This window comes from Diprion similis, chromosome 12 (genome assembly GCF_021155765.1).
Source record: "Diprion similis isolate iyDipSimi1 chromosome 12, iyDipSimi1.1, whole genome shotgun sequence".
Taxonomy (NCBI): domain Eukaryota; kingdom Metazoa; phylum Arthropoda; class Insecta; order Hymenoptera; family Diprionidae; genus Diprion; species Diprion similis.
Genome location: NC_060116.1, coordinates 10,204,170 through 10,230,654, shown reverse-complemented (window position 1 = coordinate 10,230,654; position 26,485 = coordinate 10,204,170). Strand labels below are relative to the sequence as shown.

The window sequence follows — 26,485 nt, the reverse complement described above, 5'->3', positions numbered from 1 at the left end:
ATCGTAGCCGCGTGCCTGGAGCAGCTAGCTTCATGGACTTGGAAGACTACTTTCGATGTATAGTATAGGTGGTTGACTATTATTTTTGTGTTCCTTACTATAAAAAGAAGCACTGTCATCAATTTCATCCTTGAAGGTATGAGGTTTTTAAATATTTGATCGCACTTACTTATGTGGGTGGAAGACAAGTTTCGTCGTGGAATTTAGACGGCAGACGATACTTTCTAGGCTTCTTATGTTTCAATTAATGCGTACAATAAGTTTCGCGTGAGCAACTGTACATTTTTTTTGTCAATTTTTTGCTGCAATTGTAACCCTCCTGTACCCCCCCCCGTCGTGGGGGTGCGTTGGAAGGCGTTTATTACTATTATACGATACACGGATAACTAGTAGAAAAACAATGAAGATTGTGGATGTGGGCCGGAAATTACTGACGTTCCCTTGCGGACTGATCGAGGGATCGAACGTATCGAGGGATCCAGTGGCGCAGAGATCGTGTGATCCAGTGATCGTAACCCCGTATCCGAGTGATCCAGTGAGCCAGTGGTCGAGTGGTTGAGAGGTCGAGTGATCCAGTGATCGAGTCAGGATGGCGACGGACCGGGAAAACCGGGAATTCACTTTATCGGGAAAAGTCAGGAAAGCGTCAGGGAGATATGATTGGGCATAGAGAAGAAAATCGTGCTGTTTTTAAAGAATCGTTTTAAACTTCAGCTACGTTTCGTAAATTCAGTTCAGCTAACTTTTGGAAATGAGATTATTCAATTTCTAATCATCCGTGTGAAACGAAAGCAATACAATGTGTTTTTGAATCCAAATTTATATATTCAAGGTGCACAACTTCTGGAGCTCTTAGTCGTAAAAACTGCCCAACATTACCTAATTTACGTTTCGTGGGGAAATGTCGGGGAATTCTGAATGTTTTGACAGTAAATGTCAGGGAATAGTCAAGAAATTATATTCCAGCGAAATTGTCGCCACCCTGATAATGCGAATCGATCGATCGCAGCTTTTGCTTGACGATTTTGCAAACGTTATATGACAAAGTAAATCACGCTCGACGTGTTAAGCCTTCGGCTTTTCAATTAATCTTGTTACAAACAACTGAGTTTTCAAGTCAGAATTGACCGTCTTTTTTGCGCGTTGACTTGATACCTATTGGTTCTGAGAGAAAGCGCTGCATTTGCGAGTTGGCGGTCAATTCACGGGGATAAAAATCGCGGAGTGTACAGTGATGGTGATGAATCTTATCGTAAGTATTTACAGAGCATATCTGAGGTGTATGAAGTATATTTTTAGTAACTGTATTTTCTCTTGTTTCAGGGCAACGAACTAATTTTTTCCAAGTATACCGTGATATGTTTAGTCTTTACTCGAACGACATTGTTTTGTCGGTACACGCACTTTTGTCATTGTGCTAATCGTATTTTCGTGTGTTTCAGCTAATCAAATCGTTTGTCCGTTTCAGCTAATGAAACCTTTTGTCTGTTTCAGTTAATCAAACTTTTTAACTGTTTCAGTTAACCATACCTTCTATCTGTTTCAGTTAATGAAATCTTTTGTTTGTTTCAGCCAACCAAACTTTTTGTCTGTTTCAGCTGATAAATTTTTTGAACTTTTTCAGCCAATGACATCTTTTGTCTGTTTCAGCTAATCAAACCCTTTGTCTGTTTCAGCTGATTGAACTTTTTGTCTATTTTAGCTAATCAAACTTCTTTTACTGTTTCAGATAATCAAGATTTTTGTCTATTCCAGCTAATTAAATCTTTTGACTGTTTCAGTTGGTTTACCTTTTGTCTGTTTCTGCTAATTAAACTTATTGACGGTTTTAGCTAATCAAACTTTTTGACTGTTTTAGCTAATCTGACCTTTTGTCTGTTACAGCTTATTAAATCTTTTTTATTTCCGGAAAAAAATATTTTATCCAACATCTGAAGCGATTGCCGCTACAATTTCCGGAATCGTCAATAAAACCTTGATAAATTCTGCTAAAATCGAATTAGGATGTGTAAATTTTCTGATCGGAGAAGTATCTCATCTCAGGCGTTTTGGTAGAGTATCTTTTTTTCAGGTGAAGTATTCCCCGATCAGCAATTTTTCATGGCACATCCCAATTCAATTTCTGCAGGACTCATCAAGCGTCTGATGACAAATATGAGGAGTTTAGCAGAAATTGATTTCATGTATGCCTATCTAAATATACATGTATACACATGTGAGGAAACTACGCGTGATGACAAAGACATTACTGGCCCGGCCGATAACTACGAAAATGTGCTTTACCAGGAGACCAGTGGTCAAGTTGCAAGTTGTCGTCGCGACAATTTCATGCCATGAAAATCCAGCCTAAGCAGACAGTGAGTGACTTTTGATCCTTCCGTTTGTGACGTTGTGACTTGTGTCTGGTGATTCGATCGTTGATATGGGATACAAGGGGTTAAAATTTGGGACCATAGTGTCTATTTTAGTAATAGTATTAGCAATTTATTACAGAAAATCCGATAACACGTTACAGAAACGATTGATCGCTGTGCTAGAAGGTCTAGAACGGGTCGAAACGAAACATGACGGATTACCGAGGCCGAAAGTTGCAATAGGTTATGGAATATGCACCGATGTTTACATCGACGCTAAGTATTTATTAAAATACTCAAACGATATTGGATTTCCTGAACATTTCGACGAAATAACTACCGAAGAAGAACTGTTGAAAAGTTTTGCATATTATTTTCGTCATGGAGCTGCGGCAGAGTAAGAATAATTTTGCAATTCACCACTCGTCATTGTCATTAATTATTCATTTGATAAACGTCATCTTTCCATCAGGCAAGTCGTAATAGCGACCAGAATATTTTCCTCAAAACTTTTCAATCAATCCTCATCCTCAATTAATTTTGATCACTTCAAACGATGTACTTTTGCTCATTTCAGACGATTTATGTCGAACAGTTCACTGTTTGAGAAACTTGTTTCTCACGCTCGATCATTCCCATCTTCGTACTCAACTATTGGAGGTAATGCGCCTGTGATGGCTCTCAGATTTGTCAAAGAAGGTTGCGATGTATTGCTCGCAGCCAAAATGACAAAGGCACTTCAACAAATGATTCCCTCTAACATCAGAGTCGTCGGAGGCGATGTTAACAGAGATGATGTACATTTAGTCCTGGAATACAAACGTGGCGAATCCTGGGGACCTTATACAAGCTCTCGTGCCAATAGGTGAGATAATATAGGTAAATATTAATGAATACGATAATTGCATTATATGCAATGTTTGAAAGGAATAGCAACAAGTTGTGCGACATCTTAATGTGAGACAAATATTATTCAAGTGATTGATGTTGTTTAGGTACATCGTGCACAATGACATTAATAATCCTACCATCAGTTCATTGGAAGAGTTTGATAAATTACTACCAGAATTTGCTCCAGACTTGTTCGTCGTTTCTGGTCTACAAATGATGGATAATTATCCTTTTCCTGAAGGTATACAACTTTTCATTTGGATGTGATCTCGTGTTTGTATTTCTCTATTCTTACAGATTATAAAAGTTACTTGTTTTTCTAGGAATACGTCTAAATCGATTATTGAAAGTGAAGCAACAGATGATTGCCCAACCAAAATCGACAAAGATACATTTTGAAATGGCCTCGTTTGCAGAGGAAAACTTGTTGCTAGAATTGACTGAGCTAGTCATACCCTTTGCAGACAGTTTAGGCATGAATGAACAAGAAGTTGCTAATTTGCACAACTTAATGATGTATGGAAATATTTCATTAGTTGCTGATTCAAATCCGAGAGTAGCTACAGTTTTAGATCAAATGAGAACACTGTTCAAACTCATACGGAGAAATGAAAAGTCATTTATGAATGCAAGACAGTTGACACGTGTTCACGTTCATACTTTAGCATATCAGGCAATTCTGAATGTGAAAAATTCTCCATGGAAAAACACAATGGCTGCTGCAGCAAAGGCTTCGTTAACAGCCAATCGCCATGTGTGTGGATCAAATAATGTGAGTTTAATATTTTTTATCAAGTTCTACCCCCTTTTTTTTTCTTTAACGCATTACTGAAAGAGTGGACTCAACGATCCTGTAGTAGGGCAAAATGGTGGTAGAATCATCGTTGATTTCTAGTAATTTAAATACCAATTATTATTTAATTTCAGGTCGATGTACAAAAGGCAATGCTGATAATGGATGACAGTTTTTCAACGTCAACTGAAGCTGGTAAAAGAATTCCTTTAGATATTGAAAAACCAGTTTCATGTTGGGATGAAGTTTTAAAAGTTGAGAATGATCAAATATTAGTTCAAGTCTGTGTTGCGCCAGTTTTGGTCTGCACTCAGGCCAGCCAAACTGCTGGTGGTGGCGATAATATTTCAAGTGCTGGGCTGGTGCCCCAAATTTCGTAATCTTTTCATTTGGTGTGAAAAATACACAGTTATGTTTGAATATTTTTATTGTGTCATGCATCGTACCATCCATGGATCACATAGAGCACGATACGAATTTTTTTCATTCATACTTGATTGATAAGTCAAGCATCGTATTTCAATTATTCATTCCATTCCATGGCTCTAATTAAACAAATCGTTCCAAAAAAAGTTTTGTTTTTATGTCGAATTTTTCTTAAACAATCGACCATGTTTCAATGTCATTCCGCCTTATGACATTTTGTATTTTTATTGTATTATGTTAAGCATGAATTAATTTGCCATATTTTATTGGAGGATTCAATTAAACTCATTTACGATAATGAGGAAGATCTGAAACTAAATTTGAAGAGAATCTGTTCCATTATAAGCTAGTCATTCCATTGAACTGTATTTACTCAAATAATTATATATTTTATTTCCACATCATGGAATGTAGGAATACTGACTTATAAGTCTAGTAAATTGAATCTTAACGTTTCTGGAATCATATATGATTAGATAATGTACAAGATTGATGCGAATAATCCTGTTCTAACATTCCATAAAGTTTAATTTGAAACGTTACACATTAATATTGATTGTTGGCACTGAAATTATTCAAATATTCGGCATACTTTTAGGAATACTTTGTTATGTGAGTGAATTTGTTATATAAATATTTTATCATTTATGGGAATGAAATATAATGAAGTTAATTGTAATGATATACTCGTTCATGGTTTACAACAATTTATTATTTGGTACTATAATGTATTCGAAGACTGAATAAAATTTGGTTTACACGTGATGAATATTTAAAAAATTTTATTGGATTTAATCAATGTTAATTGGCGAATTGTTCAAATATTGTATAGCTTGTGGTAAATATGTGAGTGGCATGAAGCAAGTCAATGAGTGGAATTAAGTGAAGACGATACTGTAGTTATTTCGGAGCATCTATTTTTATTCATTTTCCATACTGTGCTTTACAGTTCAAAATAATGAAATTAACAATGAAATCATAAACTAATATTGTAGTCGCAAACGTATTTGAATACCATGGGATTCGTTAATCTAACTGTAATCCTATTAAATATTGTGATCAGTATTTGCAACTTGTGACAACGAATATTGATCATTACATACGTCAATATGTGAATATTTAAAACCTCAAGAGTAATACACAACCAACTTGTAAGATTGTGTGAATTTATACAGTTTACAACGAAGTTTTATAGTTTTTCAAATTCTTCAGGCAGGTTGTACCAGGTGTTTAACTGAAATTATTGCCAAAATACCCAGCAATTGGCTTGGAATTATTTTCTCTATTATTCAGAAGCAGAAATCTTGAGGATCAGTCCAATTTCAGACGATATTACACGTACATTGTAGTCGATATGGCCAACAACTACTTGAGATTTTCTTCTCATGCATCACAAATTCTTGTCCTAAAGTTCATGAAATTGCGCAAATCGATTAATTATAAAAGAACTGAAGCAATGATAACATCAAATTTATAAAATTCTAACTACAGTAAACCACCATTGTTATCCACAAGTTTTCAATTCAGATTGAAATTGATATTTAGCTTGTTTTTCATCTAGTAATTGTTGATGCTGCTGGGAAAAAATGAACTGAATTACCGTATTTGCCAAACCAAATACGTATCTTTATACATTTATTTGAAGTCTCTGTAAATATCACTGGCACACATGAAATTGTCGGTTTAAAATATAGTATCGCCTTCGTCAATTCCTAACATTTTCAAGTCGTCAGGTCCAGGCTGTGTATCACCTTCAGGTTCGGCTTGAGTTATTTCTGGTGGTGGATGATCCATGTATTCAGGTCCATATCCAATGCATCCCAACATGCTGTACATTGTCGCATACATGACGCTTTCTTGTTGTTGAGTTTGTTTAGCATCTTTTTCTTCTTTTGGGAAAATGATATTCAAGGCTTCCTGCAAATCCTCTGGTAGTGGTATGGATGGGTCAGCACGTTTTTCTGCAGGTTCCGGTATGTCTGCCACATCATGTATCGAAGTATCTGCAGATGGCAGAGGAGGTGGTGGATTTGCATGAATTTGAGCAAATGATGAATTGCTTTGTACCGGAGGTGGTGGTTGCATTGGAATGAAGGGAGGAATATTTTGTACCGGTGGTTTGCGTATTGGAGGATGCGTGACAAATGGTGGTTGGGTTGATAGGAATGGTGGTCTATTAGAAACAAACGGTGGTCTGGTTGAAACATGGGGAGCAGGAATAAACGGAGGACGATTTATAGGTGGTGGTGGATGATTTGGAGGTGGCGGGAGTTTTGGTACGTTTGTATTTGGTTTTTGTTGTTCAATAATTGGTTGTTCGATGATAACCCCTTCAGATTGATTTTCAATTTCCATGTCAACAACTTGTGGTGTCAGAGTTTTACTTTCTTTCAATGTCGGCGGGGGTGGTGCGACTAGTATTTTCATCTGTTGTAATTTATTCAACTGGTTCAGATTTCCGTTGTTAAGATTTACTGGGGTTGCTAATTTCGTAATATGGACCACGCCAGGTGGATTTATTATTTCACTGGGAACTCTTGGAGTGTCTTCAAACTTGCTTTGCTGATAAGGCAACGGAGCTATGTCCTTGTCTGTGACCTTAGATTCCTCAGTTTTCTTTTTAAACAGGGGTAGTCTCCCAATGAACGGTAATTTTCCTTTAGTTACTGTTGGCATTGGTTTTTTCGGTTGTGGACCAACTTTTTTGAATTTTGATGCAAGTTCGTTTGTCTTTTTCTCAAATTTAGATTCATCATTTGAGGAGTTATCTTCTCTTCTGTCCTTCTCATACCTGTCATAATTTCGTTTAGGACTGTCTCGCCAGTTTCTGTCTCGCCTTGGGGAACCGCTTTCCCGTTTTCTACGATCATCATAATATTCTCTGTCTCTTCCTCGTCTTCTGTCATTCCTGTCGTTTCTATCATTTCTGTCATTTCTGTCATTCCTGTCATTTCTGTCATATCTGTCGTACCTTTCATACTTTTCTTGCCTTTCATACTTGCGGTCACGGTCGTCTTTATACCTGTCTCTGTCACGATCTCTATCTTCTTCCTTTGTTTCAGGTAATTTATTTTCAGTTGGTTTAACAGCCATATTAACTTGTTGCTTTGTCCAAAAACCCATATGTGGTTTGGGCATTTCCTCAGGTTTGACCGCTTCATGTGGTTTGTTGGGAGTAGCTGGCTGCTTGTCCTCTTCTTTTTTTATCCAAAACGGTTTCGGTGGTTCTTTAGGGCCCCAAGCTTCTAAATCTTCATCTGGTTTCTTCGGGAAAGGAGGATTCTGACTGTGAATCTCTTCGTAGGACAGTTTTTCTTGGCTTTGACGACCTATCGCTTTAATTTCTTCCTCCTGCTTAGCTTTCAATTTATCTCTTATAGAGTTTAACAACTGTCGATCATCTGCTTCTTGCTGTACTTCGGTAGTTGGCTGCTTGATTTGTTGCGCAACCTGGGCCCAGGATCCTTTCAATTTCATTCCGTGGTAATCAATTTCCTCATTCAATATCGCTTGTGTAGCAGCCTTCATTTTATTTCTCATAGCAACTCTTATACTTTTTGATTTATCCTGATCGGAGTCAGAAAATGACTCATCTGAATCTGAAGATGTGTCAGTCCCACTACTCTTGTTTCGACGTTTTTTCGATTTCTTACTTTTCTTTTTGCTCTTTTTAGATTTCTTCGGCTTGGCTACAGGCTCGTCCTCTTTTTGCTTCAACAACTCAATTTGCATTTGCTTGTGCTTTTCTTCAGAAAAGGCTTTTTCACGATCCGCCATCCAGTCAGTCTCCCAGTGAGGATTTTGTTCCACAAAACGCTGTATTCAATTTGAAAAGAAAAATTATATTTTGAACTCAATTCAACTTAGTCAAGCTATTTGACATATGAAATAAAACAAAGAACCTTTGCATTGTAAAATTGACGTCATGCTTAAAAATTTGATGACATGTTGTAAAAAATAATCATTTTTTTCACTCTATTAGATGAATTGTGGAAATTCGTCTAAATTCAACGTTCATAACATAACGCTATCGAAAGATTTAATTCAAGATGCGGCATAAACTGGTTGATTAATCTCAAGTAAAAGAAAATAGAAAGTTTACTTACAGAAAAATTCTCTGAATGCCTTTTCGACTTCAAGTGTAGACTGGCACAATGCAGATCACCGATCCACGAATCGCAGAGTTTGCAATACCACGCTGTAGCCGAGATGAAAAACTGTAGACCTGGAATCAAAATTTTTTCAACATTGAGCTATGAAAATTTACACATATTAAGCAAGGCTTGTAAGTTTATAAAGAATGACCTTATGTTTTTCCACGATATACTCAAGTGGCTGAAAAGATAAATAAACACTATTAAAATTTTGTAAATATTATTTTTTCAGTCAAGTTTCTCAACTTCTGTTCAAATTCGTGATAGCTGCTCATAGCTGTAAGAAATAGGGAAGGGAAATATTTATTCTTTACATGAATATTACAGTGCATCATTTATACAAATTACATACAGCATGTGAGTGAAGTAGGTAATTATACATTATTCACACTTGAATTTACAGATTAATGTTAAAAGCTATTAAACATCTGCTTGAAGTGACATAAGTCAGGCATTATTCGAGAAAATTCTGCATAGCTTGACTTTCATCACAGTCTATGGATTCACATATATTCTATGACAATTTTATTTAATACTGTTTTACACATATACGTCTTATTTGAAATTATTCAATACTAATAGAGCAATTTCTTTAAGTGGTAAAGACTAGGCATTCCGTTGACTCATCTTCTTTCTTCATATTCGATGATATACATAAATGTGCACTATCACGTAAATAAAATATTTCATTTACTTAGAATAACTCGCCTCCGCAATTGTTTTATATTAATACACAATTCAGTGAATAAAACGAAGTGAATAAAACTCTCTCGTAAGATTTCCGGCGGACCATAGGCTTATGGGACACGGTAAAATAATCAGCTCAATGTTAAATCTGAGTATTGAAATCTCACTTATATTTTTCTAGTTCAATATCTTACAAGTTCCGAATAACTTGTAAAGGGGGAATGCTACGGATCAAGTATTACCTGTCTTCAGAGGTGAACAAACTATGAATCGATATGCTACAAAAAGAAAAGAGGAAAAAAATATTAAATGTTTTATCAAGTATTCAACAGAATATACTGTGTAATAATTGTTACGGATTGTAACTGAACTGCCGTGTGAACAGATGGGAAAAGAATGAAGGGGATAAAAGAAATAACAGATTTATTTGTAAAACGGTGAATTTCGGGGACGGATTTTCGAAAACGAGATCAAGTTTCTAGTGCTCATGTACCCATCCTGAATAATCTTGATTGCAGACTTTATGCTCTATCACGTAAATTTCATACATTTGAAATCCTTGCCAACGGACAGCAGTGGCAGTAGCAGGTAAAGTTTCATGCTTAGTTAAAGATGCAGGTCGCCTCTTCAATACATACCGGAAACAGTGTGCAGCTACGGAATTTGTACGCTATTAGTAAAGATCCATTAAAAAATAATCATACCCTTGATCGGTGTTCGTTTTGTTGGAAGTCCGGGATAATATGGTACTTCTTTTTCCGTTCCCTCGCCGTTGGCTTTATGCCACGGCATGTCAACTATCTTGCGTTCCTGTTATGGGGAACGCAAAGTTTGTAATAACTCTATGCTTGTATAAAAAAGTGGTATTACTTTGAAATATAGATAAATGAACAAAACCAAATTTTTTAATGGACAGGCGGACTGAAAATTTGGATCCCACCGCGTCTCCTGCTTTTAGTTTTAATTATTTTTTAAAACGGTTCTAGAAATTACAGTACTCGGCATCAAAATTTAATGATATTAATTTATGTGCGTCTACATAGATATAATTTAGGACAAAACAATTGGTTATATAATAATTGTAGTATGGATCTCAACTTACCACGCAAGCCTCTTTGTGCTCATTGCTATGAAGGTGATTTAAATACTCCTTGGCAGTTTTTGGAAAGATGTCGCACACTTTACACCAATGCATTTCAGGATCATAATGTACAAAATTATACATTGGTTTTGTATCTTCGGGTGACTTTTTGTCTCTCTCTCGCTCTCTGTCTATTTTAGATTCCTTGTCTGAGTCTGATACAGAGCCTCTGTCTGGGGATTCGGATTTCCCTTTAGGGAACTCGTCTTTAGGACTTTTCAAGTTTTTATTAGATTCCATCTTGAATTTCACCTTCAGATCATCGACTGTTGCCTTATCACCGATGATTCCAGTCAGCATATCTATCACATTGTGTATAGATTTCATCTTGTTCTGAATCTCAATCTGTAAGAGAAGTTTTCAGCCTAAACAACACCACTTTATCACAAAGTCAAGCTCATCGTTATGAATGAATTCATAAATTGAGGTCGCACTTTTGAGAAATTTTCATTTTTTATTTTATACCGCAGAAATAGGGAAATCCATAGTTAGGAATACTGTCTGATTCAATAAATGTATGTAACTATTCCAGACACATTGGAATTTAGTCCAAAGACAAATCTTTGTCCCTATTTATGTATGGATTACTGAACTATAACTCACTTCCCTAAGTCTTACTTTATTTACCTGGAGCTTTTGATTCTCCTTCAAAATCCGATTGTTGTCTCTGCCACCATCTTTGCTTATTTCATCACACTGTTGACGTAAGATCTCCAATTCACGTTGAAGTGTGCTAGATTTCTTAATGTATTCCTCTCGTTGTTTGCTCAATGTAGCTTTTTGTTGCTTGACTTCAGCCGCGATTGCTGCTGAGTTTGTAATTTGGAGGTATTTCCAGAGTTAGGAATGGATTGGATATTGACAATTGAGTTAAAGATCATCAAGAAATGAATAAATCCCATCAGATATGAAATAGTACATGATTCAAAACACGTGGGAATTCAACAAACAGAACATATATTATAAAAAGATTTTCAGATCAAAAGTGGATAACAAGAAATTTTATTTTGAGACAAAAAAAAAAAAAAAAGGATCCAAATATAGTTAAACACAAGCCGTTGATCAATCGATTTTCATCGGTGTAAATGTGATACATATTGAGAGCGGAAGACAATATAAATGAAGTGGAATGGATTGGAGTGAAAAAAATGGACTGTCATTAGAAAATGTACGTGTTAAGTACAAATAGCTATATTTAATTTGTTGATTGTATACCTTCTTTTTTAGCATCCTCGGGTCTTGGAAGAACTGCTGCTAATCCCGGAGGCGCAGGTTCCACAGGTCTGGGTGGTTCGGTTTGCGTATTTAAATTAGGTGGAGGAGGTGGCTGTTGACTGTTGTAGGGTACTTGGGTTCCTTGCCATCCAGAAGTTGTGTAGTCCTAAGGAATTGATATCGACTCTCGATAATAAGATCTTCAAAGAAATTTATATGAATCCTTACCTTTGCGAGTCCAAACAATTGAAACAGGATATCGAATGTATTTTGTAGATTCTTCGAGTTGAACCTTTGGTTGTTTTTTATTTTATTCTCAGTACGATTCGTTGAAGTGAGAAAAATAATAAAATTGATATACTTACTGTTCAACAGTATGCTTTTTTGTTGTGTATATTGTTGTTCATCATAGTGTACGATTCAATGATATACATTTGTCATATAGTAACATTATTGAACAGAAGGATAGACTAAATAGTAGATATTTAAAATACGTAGTAATAATACGGTCATACCGTGCAATCAGTGTATAAAATTTGTACATTGTAATTTAATTTGTAAATTTGAAACAGAAAAGCTCCAAAGTGAAATATAATCCTTAGATAAGAAGTAGTGGGATAATTAAATAATCTCTATTCCAATACTGACTGTGAGTACATTTTACACACTGATTTCAATCCCGAAATGGATCGACAGATTGAATTTAAATCTACGAATCAACAAATTCATTGTACTTACACTACGATAACTTGCCGGCTGCTGATAGCTATAATCATAGGTTTGGTTATAGTTGTAATTATAGTTGTATCCCTGGTTGTATGCAGCCAATGACGGAGGCGGCTGGCCAGTGTTCGGTGGTGGTGGCCCCTGTTTCAATTGTAATATTCAAGTTAGAACATGAAATCCTTGAAGAAATGGCAAATTCTTAATCAATCATTTAATATTCAAGTATTTCATGCTGAATTGGGAAGTGCAAAAAACTAAAGACATAATTATCATCCACATTTGCACTAGAATTGAATTTACTCATGTATTATTGTTTGAACCTGATATTGGTTGTGAATGGGAGCCTGATAATTGGAGGAAGCCACAGCTGGCGGGGGCCCTTGAGGTGCCGTTTGCGTAGTCGGTTGTTTCCAGTCTTGATTGCGGCTGGTTTCCTTACGCCTTCTGTCCCTGGAACTGGAACGAGATCGTCTGTCCCTCGATCTAGACCTGCGATATCTAGATCTTCTCGGAGACGGAGACCGATCATATTTTCGGGACCTTCTCCTGTGAGAGTCGTCCGATTCCGGACTAGGACTTCTAGGCCCTTTTCGCCTAGAATCTTGATCCATAGCGACCAAGTTGTTCAACTATTTCTAGAAAAATGAAATTTTAACTTTTGAAAATCATCTCGATGCATCCCATTTCATTCATCCACCGTCAACAATTCTTCGCGAAGGGTTTTGAAAGATTTGGGCATTGTGCCAGTATTCGTGTGACACTTGTTACTAGGTATTTTGAGTACCGAAACGCTTCCTTATCAACTGTATTCGACGTTTCTTACGATATTCGAACGCCAGTTGCTCGTTAGTTCGTCGTTTCGGTAATTGCAAGGAGGCGAAGATGTAGGCGAGATTGGTGCGTGATAACGAAACTGCCTTCAGTTTACATATTTGCATTTGTCTCGAATTAAAGCGACAGAAAAAATCAGTGCGATGTGGAGACTGAATGAATATTCGTACAACGTATTATCAGTTATTACTATTATAACATGCAAAATTTGTTCGACGATTAATACCGATGAAATTTATCCTGCGGCCATTATGGCTTGGCTAATTTTACGGGTACAATTTTCAGGGTTATTTGTAACAGGTTTTACTATTGTAGGTTACCTGGCTTCAATATTCAGTTACGCGTGAGCTTGTCACTGAATTATTTCACTGAAATTGTTATCGTTGAATCAATTGCAGTACAATTTTTAATACCATGCCTTCGTTTCCCAGCCAAAGTAACAAGCGGACACTTTGTCAGGTTCACAAGCTTGCGCAAATGCTGCAAATACGTAAAGTATGCGGCGTATGCGTACGGCAACCAACAATCCAACCAACCAAACCGACTGCCGGTGTTAACGTGGCGCTATCTTTGCTCAGAGTGTTGAAACTTCCGGGGCGTACGTCTATCTTTTTGAAAAATTGATTTTGCACGCAATATTTAGAGTGTTAGAGTCGTTTGATACAAACGCTGGGGGGTTTATTATTCTGTCAATGAGATAACCGGTGATAAAACTGCTAGATGTTTGAAACTGCTTTCTGATTGGTAGAAATTACCTTGATCGCCTTTATCATCGCTTATCGCCGAACAGTGTGCCGTTGACTGAAGAATTCTTCAGTCACGCGTGTGCACACTTACTTTGTACGCCCTCATCTTTACAGTTGAAAATTATGTAAAACTATTGAATTAAGAACTAATATTTATTACTGTTATTTCAACAGTCTTAGTTATTCCCCTTATAGCCTTATTTGCAAATAAGTTCATTGGTTTCATGCGACAGAATGATCGTAATTCATAGATAAATTACATACGTAGCGTGAAAGAATACTTCTATATCAAGCAAAACTCGATACACAAATAAGAAAGCGTGAACAAATAGCTTAAAAGAATTACGGAATAAATTTCGAGTCAGAATTTATTATACTGATTATACATGTATTGTATAGATTCATCCATCTACCTCTCTTTTGGTTGACAAAAATTTAATACATACATCTATCACCGATTGGGATAGCATTCGTTCTTAACAATATATCTTCTATATAAGGAATATTATACTGTTGCTAAGGAAAACGTCAAGGCATTACCACACAATATTTATGAGTATAATCCAGTAATGCGAGGCTACAGAAGACCTGTAGACAGAAGAAGTATAAAAGATTCCTTTGAAACGATGCTTATGCAAAAAGTATCGGGACGACGAATCTGACAATTGTCTTCGGTATCGTCAGACGATCGTCGAATCGAGCGTTAAAGCCCACGTGACATCGTCCAACATTTTGCCTTATACAATCCCTGCTCGGAGGGGTAAAATCCACCCTCTTTCTCTTTCGCCCCCTTATTATACGCGTATACGTGTATAAATCGGGCGCACGTACTTACACGGCATTAGGCGCGCGTGTTGTACACGGCCACACGGGGATATTCGCCCACGTCGGCGTCGTCGGGGGTGCGCGCATTCGCGCATTCTCGGCGAACGGATCGATGTTGGAAATAGCTTGCGCGAACGAGTCAGCAGAGCCGGCGCTTTCATCAGAGCCTCAGGCTCTCGGCGGGCTTCGGAAAAATTGGACTTGCAGCTGCAAAGGCTTACGCTGCCACACGTCCACGGCCAGTGTAGTGATCGGACAGTTTTTAATAATACCATTTCTTTTTGGCTGTAGTCGCGGAATGACGCGTAAAAAATGTGCACATCGTCGACGGGGCTGATGAGGCTCAAATTGTGAGTATCGACTAACGTTATCTTCCATCTTTCTGCCTGCCACATTGGGGTCTGCATGATACACCCCGAGTTTTATCTATCTCGCCGCATATTCATCTTTTTCCTCAAATTCTCAATTACGTTTCGATCATTGATCGAGAATCACTTCTGGGCGCGTGTTTAAGTAACTGCCGATATGTAGCGAGTTGGGGAAAGCTCAAAGTCATTCAATGGAATCGGCCTCATTCTGCAGTAATGGAGTCCGCGATTGGACTTCTCTCGTTCTTTAAGTAATCGTTTCATTCATCTCGTCGACATTTAAACTACGCTTGATTGAATTTAGTGAGAACATTCGATGAGTTTCTCTACATTTTCAGTCATCTTTACAATTTCCTAGATATTTTAATATAAGTTATAAATATATGAAACAATGTGGCTAATAATCAAATCCGCGATTGCTATCAGGTTTTCATAATAAATTGTCGAAAGATTCGATCGCAAGAAATTGTTATAGGGTAAAACCAGTTCACTCAAAATAACGTCAATGAGAGTTGTTGTGTAAGTGCCGAGAGATCAAAAGGGTTCGAAGGCCAAATCGATAACGAATAAAAGTGTCACTTGGTAATAGAGCTTTTCAAAAGGTACTGAAAAATTTCATTTCCAATCATTTCAAAGCAAAAGATCGAAAATCTCCCCACACTTTTGTATTTTTCGGGGAATTTATGTGCTCGTCGTCTCTGGGAGAAAAATAGCCAGTGCCACTCCTTTACTTGATTTTTTCCGACGATAAATTTATTCATTCAGAATTAAGGTGAGAAAATAAAGTAGCGTGAAACCGCAAAAATATCATATAAAATTATTTTCGATCGTAGTCATTACTTGCCCTCGGTGTTTAAATTAGTGCAAGAAATTTCATGCCTGTGAAAGAGTAGTAGGCTGAATATCCCGATAATAAAGAACAAAAATAGCTTCCATTATAGATACAGATTTTGCTTAACTTTATCATTTATTACCATGAATCTTACGATGTAAGATTAATGGCAATTCTGAATTAGTCTTCCATTTAATATAAGCTTTCAGTTTATAGTCTATGAAGTGCTCAGAACCATAAATTTTTCGCTCAAACAGCCGCAGAGCAAAAGTACTGATTTCTAAATATAAGTTCGACTTAAGTCTTCGCCTTACGTTTCGTCGCGTCTCTTGCTCATTCATTCGCACTAGCTCGAGCTTCGTATCTACCTTCTTTCTCTTACCGGCACCCGGTGCTTACCCCACGGTACCGCGAATCGATAATCTCGAAATAACTAGCTCGTCAATTTCACCGCGTTCAACTGGGTCAAATTTCGTCATCGCGAAGAGTAAAAAAACAAAAAAACAGGTGAAATACACAATGAAGTTTGGTTCATTATTTCTTAATTTCTTGTTTAAACAAATTCAAACATTATGCGACGAGTATGGTATATGACGCCAGATTTTCATCATACCACGTTTCCCCTTCGGTTTGCAGTGCTGTTTGTGGATTACAAGAAATATTCAAAGTTCTTTGAATTGCTTGAATCTCGCTTCGCAATTAGAAACCTGAGGAAATCTTGATTTGGGCAATGAGCCAGGTTACTTTGATGTCAGATGGATTTAAACTCGGGAGTTAATTCAACATTTCTCCATGATCGCTCGTTGATTGTAAATGCCGAGGATTGTGCAGATTTTTGTCAGTAATGGGTGTTGAAAAATACCGTACAGGGTAAAGATTGTGGTCATTTAATACATTTATTTTTATATCCATGCGTTGAACTTTATTTGCAGCCATTGAAGTCGGTTTGATCTCATTTTCAAGTACGTAATTCTTTGGCCTTTGCCCTTAATTAATATTGAAGGAGTGATGAGAAATAACTGAGGGGATTCTAAATCACTTACCTGATTCCAGAAATGTTAAGAAGCCGTTGTCACGCTGTGAATTTAATTAAAATGTTAATTCTGCATGTGGTATGAATATATAAGCTTATTTATTGCATATGCAAGTAAAGAGTATGTATATGTAGAAAGGTTCTGGTGTAGTGCGGTGCCATACATCGATCGGACCGACGCTTGGCAAACATCCCGCACAATGTATTAAAATCAGTCAGATGAAAAGTTCAACATTAGGATCATTATTTGTAGTATTTTTTTTTGCCTCCGTGAGTTCTTTAAGTGTAGCTTCAGCAACAGAAAAATTTCACCCACGCTGCAAAATTGAAAAATAACATTTACCCTGTCATTAGCGGAAGCTTGACTTCCATTGCGATTGCAGCTGCTACATATACGATATAGCCATCGGTCGGAATATTAAACACTGCCAACTGACTTTTACGTATGTACAGATCCTTAGATTGATTCTGACACATTCAAGGCCACCAGTGTAGTCTGCTGCCATTTGTTTAACAGGAACTCTCGATAACGTGTGAAATATCAGCTTGAAACAAATACATATAGTTTTGAATATTGCTGGGATTTTTTTAATTTTTAATCACCCAGTTTGCGGTTAAACGGCGACTGTCTTGGAATGATTCCAGAGGCCTCCGTCACACCGTGGTAGCTCTTAGAGGATGCACAAGCTAGCCAAGGGCCTGAAGAAGAAGAAAAAGCAGAAGAAGGGAAAGAAGGGGGAGGAGGAGGACGAGTTTGACCCCGAAGAGCTTGAGCGTTACCGGAGAGAGCGGGCCGAGGCCCAGCAAAGAGCCGCCGAGAGTGGCGACCCTGGTGCAGCTGAGCCCAACGCAGATTCCGCAGCCGCGGGATCCGACGAGTGGAAGAAGTTCGAGGCCTTGACAGCTGGTGTCGACTCGATCTTGAAGAAGAGTCAGGGTGACTTGGACCGCATCAAGTCGACGTCCTTTTTCCAACGTAAAGCACCGTTAGAGGATCCTAAGGTAACCAATGCCCAAAACGATAAGAAAAAGGCCAAGCGATGGGTAGGCTTCGACGAGAGTGGTAATCCAATTGGTGAAAAGAGTCCCGAAGAGGAAGAGAAACCCGTTAACGACGTCTCTGATGGTTTCGTTGAGATACCCGACGATGAAGATGACCATGAAGACTCAGCGGAAGAAGACATTTTCGACACCACTTATGTAGACGTTCTTCAGAACATCGACGTTCAACTCGCCTACATTCCAGAAAGTCCTACGCAGGAGGAACTTGGAGACGATCCTTTCGATACGACGAGTGCTGACAAGGTACTGAAGACTGTCGACAAACGGGGAAATAAACTTGTGAGCTTAGGGAACGCCGTTGAAGTATTGTCCGGCCGCATAGACCACGTGAGCACCTGTAAAATATCCAGACCTAGAAAAGCTAAGACTCAAGGAGATTTGCTGCTTGGTGATTTCGACGAGTCTGAGCAACTGGACTCGTTACCGTCCACGGGACTTGCCGAGTCAGTTGTCGTAGAGAAAACACTACTTGATGATGATTCCGATCTTCCTGACATTCCTGTCGACTTAACGAAGCTACCACCCGTCTTGCCAAGGCCGGTTACACCTGAGACCAACGGGACCACTACTTTCAAACTCGAATCTGACCCAGTTGATATCTCCGAGTTTGAGGTATTGAGGGAAAAAACTATTCTAGAAGAAATACCTGACTTGGATGATACCGAGTTTGATTTGAGCACGGTCTCCGAAACACCTTTGAAACTTGAAGAGGCTGACGATCCTTTTAGTGCCAAGGAACCCGAGCAAAACGATTTTCAGAGTGGGATAATTGAGGCAAGCTTTGAAGCAGCAACTTTCGTTAACGAGGAAGACCCGTTCGATACTACTTTTGCTGAAAATCTTTTACCGGGGAAGACAGAATTGAAATGCATCGAAAAGGAGCTTGAAGATCTTCCCATTTCTGAAGTTGCTATATCTCTTACCGATCCTGCTGGCCTCAGTCGTGATTACGAAACTGGGCTGATAAAGAACGCTAACAACCAAGACGGTGACATCTTTGATACTGACATTTCTTCGACTGTTAAAGAGGATCTCTTAGGTGGTTCTGTCACAGATCTAACTCAATTAGTTGATCAACCCATCGCCCCAATTGAAGAGATAACCTACGTTGATCCTTTCGATACTTCTGGGGTAGTGGAGCTTCCGCCTGGAAAAACTGAGCTTAAATTCCTTGAACGGGAACTTCTCGGTGAAGTTGAGAACGCCGAGCCTCTCTCTGACGACGACTTTGATCCACGAGGAGACGAAACACCTGTCAAATCTGCTCCGTCTCGACCTCCCGCACCTTCGAAAGTTGTCAAATCAGGTCCTCCTAATTTCGAAGTTACTTTCGGAGACGAAAATGACGCCGTAGCTCCTCAACAAGGTCGGAAACCATCTAGACCAGAAGAACTCGGGCTCGCTGCACCCGTAAAAAGTGTTGCATTTGATCTACCAACTCCCTCGCAACGACCTGATTTGCTCAAGACTTCGGAAGAGGAGAAATCAATTCCCTCGAAGCCCTTGACACCATATTCTCAGAGGTCGTTCGAAGAAGTTCTATCTGAAGACGATCCTGACGACGAGGCTGACATCGATCCTTTCGATACAAGCTTTGTGGCAAAAGTTGCACCTGGAAAGAAAGAGTTGAAATTAATAGAATCCGAACTGTTGAAGCGAGACTCGCAGCTTTCTCATAGCCTGAGTGATCACGACTTTAATCCGAGAGCTGAGGGAGCTGAGATCAATCAAGGCAGAAGATTCTCGGATTTTTCAGCGACTACTGCTAGGCCGAAGAGTTTGAAGATCGTGGGTGTGTCTGCTTCTTTGATAGAGGAATCCGAAGAACAGCAAAAATCGGTCTTCGAGGTGAATATCGAAGCTCACAACAAAAAAGCTAAACCCAAAAGACAAGAGAGTCTACTAGACGCTGAGTTTAAAGTTGATGCGAAACCTTTGACTCCAAGAATTGACACTACTGTAACCGTTGAAGAGAAAGATATTTTATACACCGATCCATTTGACACTTCCATTATAGGTAATATTCTTCCTGGAAAAGCTGAACTAAGGATACTCGAGAGTGAGCTAAGTGAAATACCCGAACAATTACCCTCAAAGAAAACCTGCAACGAGCAGAATTTTGATCCAGAACTTTCTGTTGAAGACGACTTTGATCCGCGGGCCGGTGAACCGGAAAAGCCACAAGATTTTCTTGGGTTGGCTGGTCAAGATACAGGCGTAAAAGTTTTGACACCCTATCAATCGAAAGAATTTCCTGAAGAAGTGGATATCGATCCTTTTGATACAAGCTTTGCCGCGATCGGCCCTGGAAAAACAGAGTTGAAATTACTCGAGTCGGAATTGATAGAAAAATAATAGTCATTGATTTGTAACATTGTTCTCACTTTATTGATTTTCATTGATTATCGGTTTACTGCTAATCGTTAGCATTCGCAGATAAATACTGTCTCTATTTATTGCGGTTAGATATTAAAGAATTTTAGTGGCCATTCAAGATGGAATCCAAAGGTGGAAATCCGTTCCTTATGGACGATTATGACGATCAAACTGATGCTGCTGGAAATCAGCAAGCTTCGAATCCATTCCTGCAAGACTTCGGTCCTGCAACAGCATCAGGCGGTGGTGAAAATCCATTTTTAAATTTCGGTATGGATCCGGGTTATAGACCACCATCTACCATAGATTCCAACAATCCTTTCGCATCTTTTGGCGGAGAAATTACAGCACCAAGTTCTTTGTTTGGTGTTGAAACTTCCTCAGCGACCTCATTTCCGATGGACATGCAATCCAATGACGTTTACGGTGGCCAAAATACAGACTTATTTGGTCAGGCAGAACCTGAACAACAGAAGCCACTAGATCAAGAGACCAACCTTTTTGGCAGTCCACAGGAAACCAACAAAACACCCCCAGTGATGATCGTTCAAACAGGATATCCGGCCGAAGTTCTTGAACCTAAAAATGGAAAACCACCACCCATGAGACCTCCTCCGCCAAGGCCTCAGCCTCCTCCTCCTCCACCTTCGTCTCAAACAACGAAAACCAAAGACTTGATTCTCTCGGTGACCGGCGCGATGGATGCTACGTCGAATCATCTACTGGACCGCCTCCAAGCAACAAGAACTCCAAGTCCTACCCTGATGCATTCACCGTCGCCAACTCCAGAACATAGTTTTGCTGATCTGCTGGACGTTGACGGCAACGTACCAGACCTTGCCCAAGACGACAGCAAGCCTGAAACGCACTTGAAAAACAGCGACATAATGGATCTCTTCGATGCACCGAACATGGATAATATACCCACTTCCGCATCGGACATGATATTTTCTGCTCCAAAGACAGAACCTACCTTGTTCTCTAGTACTGAAACTTCCGTTATCACAAGGGTTGCTGGTAGCCAGGAGAATCCGTTTGCAGATGTGGAAACTGACATTCCTCAGGGTGATGCGATTCATATCTCAGATTATCCGACCGAGAGTGCAGCCACTGTGGTTGAAAAGCGATTATCCACCAGTTCAGAGACACCGTTCTCTGTTAATAGCCCGTTCACAGCTTCTGAGATTATCCAGGACATCGCGTCAGCTGACTTCTCTTCTACTGCAGAGACCACTTTCTCTGATACCATTGGAGCGCAAATAACAAATTCTACATTTTCCATGCTTGATCAAGCTCCGACTATGATGACCACTGCAGAACCATTGACCGAGTCTTTCGTATCTTCGACTGCTTCTTCTTTTGGAATAATTGAACCCTTGTATACTGCAACTGTCTCAGAAGTGAACACGACCTCCGCTGCGTTCTCTGCGCAACAGGATGCCACTACGTTTGCATCGGATTTACTGGGTGACTTGAGCCAGTCGGAACGGGAACCTTCTCTGGTTTCTACGAGCCCTGAACTAGCTTCAGAATTTCCTTCTAGTGGGGTTTACCAAACGGAAGGTCTCGATGACTTTTCTGCAACAGCTAAAGTCATTGAATCCACCGGAGATGCTTTCGATGCTTTTGCTTCTAAGTTCGATAAAGCGGCGGAGCCTGAACCACCGGGAGATTCATTTTTCGATGCGTTTGGCGCTGGACAAACTGCGATGGACACATCTAGCGACGGTGAGAGCGCACGTTCATTTAGTGACTTCATTACCGAAAAAATTTTCTCTGATTCCTCTAACTGTTTTCAAATTTTTCTCATAAGTTTGGGGTGATTCATCCGTGGCTGGGTCCGAAACTGCGACAGGTTTTGGTGAGAACGAAGGTTTCGATTCTTTTCTTAGTATGACAGCACCACCTCAAGATAACAAAGCGAAAAGAACCGATTCTGTGGACTCTGATGAAGCACCAGATTTCAGTATATTCATCAAGTGAGTTGGCTCTCTAGTGTAAATTTCTTCAGCAATATATTGACTTTTTTCATGCAGAGCAATTTATACGACTCTTGTATAGCAAGTAAGTACAGCAGAGTATGTTTTTAGACCAAAGGAAGGTGATCAGCTGACAGCCACGGAAGGTGGTCCAGTCCCCGTCATCGCTCCACCACCAAGAAGTCCGCAGAATTCTGCCTACGCTGATTCTTCTCCGCGTTTTAATCCCTTCGATAAGTCTGCAGGATTTGCTCAAGAAGCTGCACTACCATTGGAGACAGCACAGACCGGCGAAATAACCAGAACTGACTCTCAGGTTGACAAACACTTGAATTGACGTAAGACGTTGAAGCGTATGTGCTCGAAGCATGGTGGATAGTAATTTATTTTTCGTCCCTCCAGGAAACTCCACCAACTCCATTGTTTGACGAAGATGTAAGTCAACCATTGGAGGATTTTCCACGAGTGACGTACATCGGAGATGGATGGGAGATGCAGTTGCGTCAGCCAAATAAAAAGAAGATCACTGGTCAAAGATTCTGGAAGAAAATCTTTGTTAAATTAGTTTATCAAGGCGATAATCCGGTTCTTCAACTATTCAATGGAAAAGATGACAAGGATCCGTTTCAAGAGCTGCCTTTGCAGGCCTGCTATTCAGTATCCGATATTGGAGCACAGCAATTCGATCAATACGGCAAGATCTTCACGGTTAAGTTGCAGTACATTTTTTACAAAGAGAGGCCTGGAGTCAGACCAGGTCAGGTTACTAAGGCAGAAAGGATCACTAATAAGCTGAGCCAATTTGCGGCGTATGCTATCCAGGGAGATTATCAAGGAGTCAAAGAGTTTGGTAGTGACCTTAAGAAGCTGGGACTTCCTGTTGAGCACGCACCTCAGGTAGAAGAAATTTTATTTATAATCAGAATCTTTCCATCCACCCAGCCTCGATCTTTAATCATGTTCTAAGAATAAATTTTATCATTTTCACACCCAAACAGATCTCACAACTTTTCAAAATTGGTTCTCAATCTTACGAGGATATGAAACAATTTTCGAATGCCGTTGAGGAAGCTCTCTTCCGGTTACCAGCTCACAGAGATCGAGCGTTGAATTACAAAATGGAGGAGGTACAAATAACGGTCGTCGACGAGCTTTACGTTGAGCAAAGCGCTGAAGGACATGTTGATAAGCAAATTGCGAGGGTCAGGCTTTTCTTCTTGGGATTTTTGTCAGGTGAGATATTTCAGAAGATTTTTATCTTTAAGTGCTGCTACTCAAGGATGTTAGTCCGCTGACCAAACAAATCCTCCTAGGAATGCCTGATGTTGAGTTGGGGATCAACGATATGTGGAGACAGGGTAAAGAAGTTGTTGGAAGACACGATATAATCCCCGTGGTAACAGAGGAATGGATTCGATTAGAAAACGTTGAATTCCATTCTTGCGTACAGCAGGACGAGTACGAGAGATCTAGGATCATAAAGTGAGTGAAAAATACTTCGTTTTTATTACGAAAGCAACTTTTACCATTTTATACTTCCTAGATTCTTTCCAAAGTCCCCGAATTTTATTTATCGATCACAAATTTATGCACCCATAACAAAGTAATAAATCGATCAGCACTGCTCACCAAGCTAATTGATAACCCACTAACAATTTCTAAGGTTTAAACCACCTGACGCCTGTTACATCGAGTTGATGAGATTCAGGGTAAGACCCCCTAAGAATAGGGAGCTACCCCTACAGCTGAAAGCCGTCATGTGCGTAACCGGAAACAAGGTGGGCTGAAAGCATGCATATATATATATCATATGTAGCTATGGGAGAACCGTTTGTAATATCATTTGTACAGAATACCAAAGAGAGAACCTCATCTTTCTGTGTTATCAATACACTTGAATTCTCGTTGAAAGCAATAACAGTGATTCAATGAATCCTGTCTCTGTTTCATTGATACATCCGTATTTTATAAGACTTATTCAACAGGTCGAGCTGAGAGCAGATATTTTGGTGCCCGGTTTTGCATCGAGGAAACTCGGTCAGGTGCCGTGCGAGGATGTGATGGTTCGGTTTCCGATACCCGAGTGTTGGATCTACCTCTTTAGGGTTGAGAAGCATTTCAGATACGGCTCTGTTAAGTCGGCTCATCGAAGAACCGGGAAGATCAAGGGTATAGAACGATTCTTGGGAGCCGTTGACACGCTGGAACCACAACTGATGGAGGTGACCTCCGGTCAAGCCAAATACGAACATCAGCATCGTGCCATAGTCTGGAGAATGCCAAGACTACCCAAAGAAGGCCAAGGTACTGTCTGCCATTTGATTAATTATAATCAACGCAGTACGCGCTGCTTTCGCCTTTATCGAATCGTCGAATGGAGTTCAAGCTACGCAGTGTACAAGTTCCAATCTAAAAGGAACTGCTTGCAGTTGATTTCCCATGGTATTAGCGTATAGAAACTCTGTAACGATTTTTAACACATTGGTATTTATTGCCAGGCCAATATTGCAACTATCCAAGTTTAAACAATATCCATTTCCAGGTGCCTATACGACCCATCAACTCGTATGTCGAATGGCTTTGACTTCGTACGATCAAATCCCTGAACAACTGGCTGAATATTGTTACGTCGAGTTTACGATGCCAGCTACGCAGGTGTCTCACACAACAGCGCGTAGTGTGAGTCTTCAGAACAGCGATAGCGATAATCCACCTGAGAAATACGTCAGGAATTTGTCGCGGCATGAATACAGGTATGTCGAATGAGGATGTGGGTAAAAAAGCAATACCAACTGTGAACTTCGTGGTGCGTAGAAAATTACAAAAATATATGCAATTTTCGTCAGGGTTGGTATCGAGCATACGCAAGGAGAGGGACCAGGCGCTTACGTCACAGCAACGTTGAGTAAGAAAATTCCGGAAGTTACACCCGAGGTGCACAATGAATTTCCTGAACAGCCGCCAGAGTCGGATTCGGATTCGTCGGATTAATGAGGTTTCCAAGGAATAAGGTAGGTTGGTATTATTAGACTTAATTATATGTATAATGTTAAGGGTTTAGTTCTGTAATTATAATTGAAAAACTAACGAAAGTTATAAGTTAGTGACGAGCGTGTGACTAAGAAAATAATTAACCATTACATTGCATAATATATTATTCTTAGTGCTTGAATGAAGTAAGAAATCATATGTTGATGTAATCCAGAATGCAGTGACGCAGGGGATACAAGAATAGTTTATAAAATTTAAGGAAAACTTTGAAGAAATAATTTTTAAGCAAGGACAATACGGCTCTTTTGTTAAACTAGCTAAATATCGTAGAATTCCTGTGGTTCAGTAATTTCAGAGTTTCAGAGATCCAAGGGCTGTAAGAAAAATATGAAAGCTGGCTTCCCAGGTAATATTAATAATGTTTTTTTATTCTTCACGAACTAAAATATCATTTAAAATGATCCTGAATTTGAAGTAATAAGTAATTGCTTGTACGGAATAGCTGAATAGGAAATTATCCCGTGTTTGAATGTTAATGGATTTTCCCACTTTAGTAATTTGCAATAACTAAATATATACATATACGTACACTAATATATAGATATACGTAGCCTAGGAGAGTTTGATTGAATTGTCATTCTTATTTATTTCTTCACTTAGGATTGTTAGTTGTTCAATAACGTTATAGCAATTAAACTCTTTTTTTTTTTTAGAGATTATACATAACAATTTACCGATATGCATATCTTGTTGATTTCGGTTTGCAGATGGTCTAAGGAACGTTATATAGTCATTATAAATTGTAGAAACATAGTTATTATCACATGTATAGAAATAATTTACGCGGTAGACATGATATGAATATTAAAAAAAAAGAACAGGTATCGACAATTCTAGAAAAAAAAATGTGTGCATAATATTAAGACGAAAGATTATGAAGTAAGTACAATATTTATATTGAGTCTATTTATCCAACTAGGTGTTAGTTAACCAAGTATATATATATATATATATATATATATATATATATATATATTTATTATTACGTAAGTTTC

The 26,485-nt window shown here is 38.9% G+C and overlaps 3 protein-coding genes across 6 annotated transcripts; 2 read left to right on the top strand and 1 right to left on the bottom strand.

Annotated features, from left to right (window-relative positions):
* The first annotated feature begins 2,354 nt into the window (after nt 1-2,354).
* LOC124413543 (ADP-dependent glucokinase) lies at nt 2,355-5,168 on the top strand. 2 transcript variants are annotated; one of them, XM_046894215.1, is made up of 5 exons: nt 2,355-2,751; nt 3,040-3,219; nt 3,350-3,486; nt 3,569-4,017; nt 4,173-5,168. In XM_046894215.1, exons 1-5 carry the CDS (start codon nt 2,423-2,425, stop codon nt 4,416-4,418), a joined length of 1,341 nt encoding a protein of 446 aa, XP_046750171.1. In that variant the 5' UTR covers nt 2,355-2,422; the 3' UTR covers nt 4,419-5,168. The 2 variants fall into 2 exon arrangements, with proteins under 2 accessions (XP_046750171.1, XP_046750170.1); XM_046894214.1 differs by having other exon boundaries at nt 2,932-3,219.
* A 199-nt stretch (nt 5,169-5,367) lies between these two features.
* On the bottom strand, nt 5,368-13,734 carry LOC124413532 (zinc finger matrin-type protein CG9776-like). 3 transcript variants are annotated; one of them, XM_046894184.1, is made up of 9 exons: nt 13,539-13,734; nt 12,708-13,022; nt 12,400-12,528; nt 11,662-11,827; nt 11,074-11,255; nt 10,408-10,791; nt 10,010-10,115; nt 8,571-8,689; nt 5,368-8,280 (listed from the first exon to the last, which is right to left on the bottom strand). In XM_046894184.1, exons 2-9 carry the CDS (start codon nt 12,996-12,998, stop codon nt 6,148-6,150), a joined length of 3,510 nt encoding a protein of 1,169 aa, XP_046750140.1. In that variant the 5' UTR covers nt 12,999-13,022; nt 13,539-13,734; the 3' UTR covers nt 5,368-6,147. The 3 variants fall into 3 exon arrangements, with proteins under 3 accessions (XP_046750140.1, XP_046750142.1, XP_046750141.1); XM_046894186.1 differs by having other exon boundaries at nt 11,074-11,252; nt 13,539-13,731; XM_046894185.1 differs by having other exon boundaries at nt 13,632-13,731.
* A 1,180-nt stretch (nt 13,735-14,914) lies between these two features.
* LOC124413641 (protein stoned-B-like) lies at nt 14,915-26,327 on the top strand. The gene is made up of 12 exons (XM_046894362.1): nt 14,915-15,139; nt 17,668-20,436; nt 20,568-22,188; nt 22,274-22,439; nt 22,551-22,755; nt 22,842-23,336; nt 23,438-23,672; nt 23,753-23,921; nt 24,103-24,217; nt 24,425-24,743; nt 24,982-25,192; nt 25,286-26,327. The coding sequence occupies exons 2-12, from the start codon at nt 17,701-17,703 to the stop codon at nt 25,428-25,430; spliced, it is 6,417 nt and encodes a 2,138-aa protein (XP_046750318.1). The 5' UTR covers nt 14,915-15,139; nt 17,668-17,700; the 3' UTR covers nt 25,431-26,327.
* Nucleotides 26,328-26,485: the final 158 nt, after the last annotated feature.